This window comes from Harpia harpyja, chromosome 16 (assembly GCF_026419915.1).
Source record: "Harpia harpyja isolate bHarHar1 chromosome 16, bHarHar1 primary haplotype, whole genome shotgun sequence".
Classification (NCBI taxonomy): Eukaryota; Metazoa; Chordata; class Aves; order Accipitriformes; family Accipitridae; genus Harpia; species Harpia harpyja.
The window spans coordinates 20,457,135-20,465,326 of record NC_068955.1 but is presented as its reverse complement, the minus strand read 5'-3'; the positions used below and the strand labels follow the sequence as shown (position 1 = coordinate 20,465,326).

General features: G+C 35.5%; 1 protein-coding gene and 1 long non-coding RNA gene across 2 annotated transcripts in view; both read left to right on the top strand.

Moving 5' to 3' along the window:
• The first annotated feature begins 4,026 nt into the window (after positions 1-4,026).
• On the top strand, positions 4,027-7,191 carry LOC128152742 (uncharacterized). Its single transcript, XR_008238744.1, has 3 exons — positions 4,027-4,133; positions 5,134-5,223; positions 7,079-7,191. It is a non-coding gene; the product is annotated as an uncharacterized LOC128152742 (long non-coding RNA).
• Positions 7,192-7,378: 187 nt separating this feature from the next.
• The window catches only part of STK33 (serine/threonine kinase 33), a 32,143-nt gene continuing 31,329 nt past the window's right edge, over positions 7,379-8,192 (top strand). The window contains exons 1-2 of the mRNA XM_052810634.1: positions 7,379-7,409; positions 7,526-7,614. Coding sequence (XP_052666594.1) covers positions 7,379-7,409; positions 7,526-7,614 — 120 coding nt within the window. The remainder of the gene's footprint in view (positions 7,410-7,525; positions 7,615-8,192) is intronic.

Genomic DNA, 8,192 nt, shown 5'->3' with positions numbered 1-8,192 from the left:
GGAGGTAAGCAAACTGGAATTGGACCTATCTTCCTTTGCTATGTATTTCTGAGGTGTTTTTTCAAGAGTAGGTATTTCTTCATATTCTGCTGTTACTAGTGCTCCTTTCTCTGAAGTAAAGCAAGGATTATATTTCCCAATGAATTTTTTAAAGTATTATATTACAGAGTAAAATCTCTTCCACAGAGAATGTTTTTGAACTCTTGTACCTAATGACAACTTGATGTTACTTTCAATGGTCATAGAAGCGCTGGTTTCCAAGAAACTCATGAAAACACAGAGTGGTGGTTACACCAAGTGGGCATGACAGGAATTCCACAGCAGAAGCTTTTCACTGTTTAAAAGGATCCATTCATTGGAAGATGTGTTGAACAAATTAACTTAAAATAGTGACTTTTTAAAAACTTTATTTTTTTAGAGACATTCAGCATCATTGTTTTACCTCAAGGTAATATAATAAATAGCATGAATTACATAGTGGTTAGTAGTGATACTCATCTGGTGATATCATGCCTTAATTCTTCAGATTGAGTCAATTCATGCAGAAGGTTTGTCTGCACACCCGGTAGATATATTTTCTTACCACTGTATGAACTGATGAAGAAATGCATGCTCTAAAGGGCTTATTAGTCCTACAAGTAGCCTAACATATGTCAGATTATTCTTATAGGCTTTAAAGTTATAAATTAGTCTAAGGATTTAGGTCTGGGTAACTGTGTAGGGAAAACAATAAAGTTAAAGAAGTAAGTAAAACTCTGTTAAATCCATGTCAGCAATAATCAGGTGATACCCAATTAGTAAATCCATCCCATGGTCAGTGAATACATGCTCAGTCTTTTCTGAATTTGGATTATTTGTTGACTCAACCCCTGAGGAATTGACCTCTGAGGTCACATGCTTTATAGCTCTGTTGAATAGTATTCTGAGTACAACTACGTGACAGAAATACTGGGAATGCACACATTCAGTTGAAGTTAATGAAATTTGCATGTTCATCGTATTTTGAAAATCAAGCTTTTGTTTTAGGAGTCAGAGTTTGCATGTGGTGGGCAATTTTCTGTTTTTCCTACCACCCGCTTGTACTCCTGATATCTTTCAAATATGGTACTCTTCAGCTATATAATAGGGTGTAAATGGTAATACTATACTAATGATAGCATGTGAAAAAATTTAGACAGAAGTTGGATTTGAAGTTGATTGTCTTTAATTTCTCTGTAGTTCACTCTTATTGATGTACAGAGTCTCTTATCATTCCTGCAGCAGTTAACACATTGATGGAGACATATTTATCTTGTATCATAATCCCTTCTTTAATATTGTAGGCTTCAAAATTGTTCAGTTGAAAACTTTAAAAGCTTTGGTTGGAGGAGTTTGTATTAGATGTACATCTGAAAAGAAAATCGAAAAAAGCACTGAAACTGAAATTTCAGAATAAAATCCATGATTTTGGATATTAACAGAAATGGGTCCCCTTTCAAGTAGCATTTCTACATGTACGTTTCTTTATATTCATATACATGGGTATAAAGTAACTATCATTCTAAATTAGTCCTATCTTGATATACAAACAATTATTTGCTTTTGTGAATTATGTGGAAAATGTGGTTAGTGGGAGGACACACAAAGTCTCAACAAGGAAGTTAGAGATGTCTAGCCATAGATGTTTGTCACTACTGCAAGAGCAGTATCAGATTATATTGGATAGTCACCCTTATTACCCCTAGCAATAGAACATAGGTCTCTAGTTGGCTATTTGGTTGCTGGCATTTAAACAGTATCCACTTTTAGATCTCGCAGAAGGTTTATGAAAATGCATGAGAAAGTTTGATTAAATGACACTCTTTTTATGGGAAACATGCTTGTTTTTTTCAGTATTACATTCAGGAACATATAAGAACAGTTTTTAATATGTAAATTCTCAATTGCAGACAGTTTTTGCAACTCCCAAACCACAGGTGTCATGGAAGGTGGGTTGGGGTTTTTTTTAGTTTTATTTACCACTAGCATTTATACAGTGACTATCCACTCACTATCTTGGTATCTGAATTGCTATCAGAGTCATCGTTATCCCAGGCTGACCAGAGAAGTCAGTGGGTATTTGTTTGACAGCGGGTGAGGCAAGCCAAGCATTTCTCTGTGTTTGATTTTCATCCTCTGCAGATTATTCCATCAGCTGCTGCGACTTAAGAATTTGCTTCCCCCCCCATTCCCTTCACAACCTTTGTAGTACCTCTGGCAAAGACAAAGCATCCTACTCAGCAAAACATTTTGGAACCAACATAGTTTCAGATACCCGAGATAAATATGTGAAAAATAAAGGGGAAAATTCCTACGAAACAATGGGAGACTTCCTACAAAGCACATGGAAAATTTCCTAGAAAGCACAAGGTAAATTCCTGGAAAGCAGAAGAGAGATTTCCTAGAAAATGGAGGGGATTTCCTGGAAAGCATGAGGGTAGTTCCTGGAGAGCAGTGGGGAGGGTTCCTACAAAGTAGAGGTGGGATTTCTTAGTAAGTTTATGAAGAACTTCCTGGAAAGAAGTGAATGGAAAATTTCCTAGAAAGCAAAAGGAGGTCTACACAGTCAAGAGGGCTTTCCTAGAAAGCACATGGTGAAATCTCTGGAAATCAGTAGGGGAATGCATAGAAATCAGAGCGGGGGAGTTATTAGAAAGCATTTGGGTGGTGAGAATTCATGGAAAGCAGGTGGGAATCTGGGAAGCCGTAGGGGAATTTCTGAGGAAGCACAAGGTAAATTCCTGGAAAGTAGGGACAGATTTCCTAGAAACCACATGGCGGGGGGAAATACCTGCAGAACAATGGGGAGATTTCCTGAAAAGGAAAGTGGGAATGCCTAGAAAGTGAAGAGGGTACTCCTGGAAAGCACAGGTGGAATCCTAGAAAGTGGAAGGTAGAAAAAGGAGGAGAGCAGGGTGGGGTGTGCAGGGAGAACACCTGCAAAGGTAGAAAACACCCAGAGAATTTGTAGAAAGCCAAAGTGGATATTCTAAAAAGCACCCTTGAAATTCCTAGAAAGCTGGGCTGTGAACTCCCAGAAAGCACACAAGCAAGTCTTATAAAGCAAAAGGGGAATTCCCAGAAATCATATGCAAAGTTATGGGCATGTGGAAAATTTCCTAGAAAGCTGAAGTTAATGCCTAGAAAGCAGAAGGATATTCCTTGAAAGCAGTGGAGTGCATTCCTAGAGAGAATGAGGTAAATTCCTACAAAGCACATTGTGGGGTGGTGATGGGCACTCCTAGAGAGTGGAAGGGGAATTTCCCAGAAAGCATGCGGGAGTTTCATGGAAAATAAAGCGAAGAATTCCTAGATAGCAATAACAGAATTCCAGGCAATGAGGGGTGGTGGGGTGAGACCATCGAGATGGGTGAGGTGACTGAGACAGGTTGGGTGGTAGAGTCAGGGGTTCTGCCTAACCCTGGTAGGGGTCTGGGTGCCAGTGGCAGAGTCATGGAACGTTTGCTGTGCACACTGAATTGTGGTCAACATGCTCTGTGTACAGGCATTTGCACAGATAAGCAAATTTCTGAACTTTAATCTTATCACAGGTTAGAATTTATAAGTACTTTGTTTCTGAAGTCATGTTTGTACTCATGTTGCTGTTCTAAGTCAAAACTATGCTAGGAATTTCTTTGTAAACTAACCACATTGTTCTTAATATTTCAAAATTGCACCTTACCTGTTACTCCTCTGGGACTGTGGTTGGTATGGTGATATCTCATGGTACTTTGCAAAGTGAAGTAGAAAATTCATACTTAACTCTACAAGTTGCTGGTCTTAAAACTTATGGTAAGCATGCATGAAGACTGAACCATATTCAGTAGAAAAATCTGTAAATATTTTTGTTGAAAAATCAGATTGCTTCTCTGCTATTAAAAACATCTTTTAAACATTTGATTGCAAAGTTTAGTTTACTTTAGAGTCATGGAAAATAAATATATTATGTTAAAGCTTTTTTAAAGCTGCAGTTATTTTTTTATGATTATCTGTTTCTTAATGAAAGCTATCCTTTTGGAAGGAACCAAGGACAAGGCAGCTTTCGGGTGGTAATTGAAGTAAAACACAGCACTACCGGCAAAAAATGGCCCATCAAAAAAGTTAACAGGAAAACGGTAAATAGCATGTAGGTAGGTGATTTTCTTTAAAATATTCTTAACTTTCTTATGACCCGATGATTCTTTGTTTCCAATCTCTGTTGAGCACCAAGATGTCATATTAGATCCAGAATTTCTCTTTTCAGCTATGTAGATGTTTATTCTCATTTTTCAGGTATTATTCTGTGTCCTAGTCATTGCCTCTGTAGCAGAAACTAGAAGCAGCATAAGTTTTTAAAATACTCAGACTCTAATGTCCAGTCATGTAACTTAGGGTTCTTATTCCTTCATGAAAGAATAGTTGAAAAGATGTTTGCACATTAGATTCCAAACTAACCAAATCTGTTCAAAGAATATATGCAATTGAAAGGTGGTGCTTTTTTAAGCATTTATTTTAATTTTTAAGAAGCAAGTAAGGTATAAATTAGGAACACAAAGTGTTACATTCACAAGTCAGTATGAATATAGCGGTACAACATTATGCCTAAAGTTTTGTGGCTGCATGATGATTCCTGAAACTCACAATTTACCAGGTGAAAATTCAGATACATTATTTTATTCCTCTTGATATTCTGGACTTTTCAAACTGCTAAATTGGCAATAATAAATTATTTTAAATTTTTGTTTATTTAACAGGTTAGAAAGATACTGCACTTTGGTCATTGTTAGCACATGGCAGCTGTCGCAATGCTGGGTATGTTTATGTTTAAATGGGATACCCTCATGTAGGGTAGATTGAATTGTTTCATCTCATTGATACCACACCAAAATCCGTCATGTTATTGGTGGGTACTGGGGTGCTTGGTGCTCTGTAAAATAATTTTTTGCTCATTTGGTCTTGTTCATATATTTGTGAGATCATGGGTATTATCTCCACTGAGCTTGCCGGCTTTAAATGTGAATGATTACATTTTGTTTAACTCCATTGCCCTGACATCTTTATTTTGTGTTCATTTTAGATGCTTATTAAACATCACCTCGTCTATTTAAGTAAAGTCGTTTTTATTTTTTTTCATAGGTGCATGGTGTGTTTGGATAGGTCAGATCTCATTAATTGCTGCACTAGAGTCGGTAGACTGAAAAACAAAAGAACCATCTCTGTTCCATGGTAACTGATCATATATCTTATTTAACAATTTTGTCATTTGACACAAATCCTACAGCTCTTGACCAAAACATTGTGGAAATATTTATGTTTTATTTTCCTCTAAATTCCTGCTAAGCCACTGTTGCCAGAAATATAAACTAGCTGTTCAACAGAGGACAAAACCAGTTTATGTCAAGGGAAATACCTGACTAAGCCTTCTCTGATAGGCAGAGACAATTACTACAGCCTAAGTTTTAATTTCTTCCTTCTTCCAATTCTCATTTCCGCCCTGCCCTGCCTTTTTTCCCCCCTTCCCTCTTCTATTCAGAAATATTACAATAGTTAAATACAGTTACCATGAAAATTACAGGGCTGTTTCTTCCTGTGTTTGTTTGCTGTAGTGCTCTATAAGGAAAGTGGTCCTCTTGTGTGCCCATAGCATTTCTAACAAGGGGAAACATCAGCCTGTAAGCAGTCTTTCCATTTTTTATATGTCTGTTGTTTCAGAAATTGTTATAAAGCCAAAGAATGGTGGAAATCTTATTTCTGAGATTAAATTACTACTATTCTGTCTTTACCTTACTGTATTGCTTGTTGGAAAGATATTATTGCTGAGCTGAACAGAAAAGATCTCAGGACTTTATAATGACAGCACCATATTATAAATATTGCAGTAACGCATGTAAAATAATATTTGCTGTTAGCTGTAAGTGCAGGTTTTTTTCTCAGGCTATTGAATTGGTCAGAAGCCTCATTTGAGTAATGTATTATAGTTTTCTTTCCTAGTTGCTGAAAAGTTGCATTTTATATTTTTTCAAATGTTGGTGCTTTCTGTGAAAGCCATTGATAATGGATTGAATGGAAGAGGCTTTAAGCTAAATCCATACTTAGTCCTTGTTTTGAAATCATACTGGTTTTATACATTTTTTTAAATGTATATGTTTCGAAAGCTTGAGAGTTTGTTGTAGTGAACACTGGCAATATTTGTAGCAGGTCAATTGTCTTTCACCTTCTGTTCATAAAATACTAAGTGCATTGGGGTTCTAGGTCACCACTGCAGCTGGAGCACTGCTATTAATTATATATATTGTTATTACACTGAAAGAAACTAAACTCAGAAATAACAAAATCATTACATTCTCTATTAATAGTAGGAAATGTATCTTGTAATGGAGCTGTGTGAGGATGGAGGACTTAAAAAAATTCTATGTAGTAAAGGACATTTTAGAGAAAATGAGACAAGGCAATTCATTCAGAGTCTTGCTTCAGTAATAGCATATCTTTACAAAAACAGTAATTAAGTTCCTTTGTCTCTTCCATATGTTCATTGATTTCAAGTGTTCATACATTTAACAACAGTTACTGATTGCTATTCTTATCTATTATTTATTTCATAGGATAAAAATAGTCCGGTAAAGAAAAAGTAAAATATATGAATGCTTTTTTAGAACTTTATTTTTCTTACAGATGTAATAACTGCTACCATTTTTCTTTTATTTCTCTTTCTGTACCAGCTACGGTAATAACATGTATTATTATTTCCTAACTTGTAACTGCTTTGCATTGTAACGTTAACTTAGTTTAGTTGTTAAGTGTATAGTCTATTACAGGAGGTAAAAAGGCAGAAGTGGATTGTTTCTGATACTTCTTAGCAGCATGTGTTGCATTTAGGATTCAGTAAACATCAGCATTTTCATCTACCACACAGAAGCATTACAATTCTGCACAGTCCACAACAGAGTTAGCCTATCGAGCCAAAAATTTAGAATTGGTAGATGGTGTAGGATTGTGAATAAGTTTTTTACACAGAAATGATTAATCTCTCTGTTACAGCATACTACTTTTAGGAATCCTTCATTTGCCTTTTTTTCCATAGAGATATGTGGGGTTATGGAATGGTGCCGTGTTCAGAGCCTTGTTTCTTCTGTGTACTCATTGGAAGGGCAAAAACTTCTGCTGGTTTTGGATATGAAAATGAACTGCAGATATGAAAATACGGGCAAATTTGATAATTATACAGTAAAACCCCTACTTTTTTGTTAGATGATGCCAGATTGATCTACTAATACTAAAGACTGAACCAATATGAACTTTTTCCTTTATTACAGGATTGTGGGGAGGAATGAGATTTGAAAATTTTAAATACTTATATGACTCCCTGGGTGAAATAGGAAACATGCTTTTGTTTAGGCTTCCAGTAGTACAGAGTAAAATGCACTGGAACTGCTCAAAAAAATTACTCAATCAAGAGAGTTTAAAACATTTCTGTCAGAATATCTTCACCACAACTGATAACATTTTATTTCCTACTCTCTCTTGGCAGATATTGTTCACAGCGATCTAAAACTGGAAAACATTTTAGTTAAAAGCAGTGACATCGGTGAAGCAAATGAAATGAAATTAAACATAAAGGTAAGACGACAGTTGTAGCAGTTCTGCTTCAAGAACTTGTTTTAATATCCAGGTATTACTGGGAGACCTGACTTTGATACCTATTAACAGCTTTTGAAATGAGCTACTAAATGGTGTTATTAGGGGGAAAAAATAATTTTGGAAGCTAAGTGCCATTGCTGAAAAAGGCTTGCTTTTTTTTTTTTTTTTTTGAAAATGATAAGCATATTTCTAGGTCAATTTAAAATAAAAATCCTTAAAGTAACCCTACCTTGCTCATCTAGATCTATATTAGCATAGTCCCAAGCCATTAGTTACAGGAAGCCAGCAGGTGCTGTAAGATGTAATTAAATTTTAAATCTGGCATATTGTCAATTTAATGTTAGTAATTTAGGAAAAAAGCCTATTTAGACTGTGCCTTGATTGAAATACAAATATATTATAGGATTCTTTTTATATTAATAAATATTTACTACCTAAACACAATATGCCATAAGTTTACATCTTTTTATTGAAAAAATAGTCTTTGATGCTTAATAAATCATACACTAGTTATCCATTGCTGATTTGCTGTTTTTAGTAGTTACTGTGAAAATGTA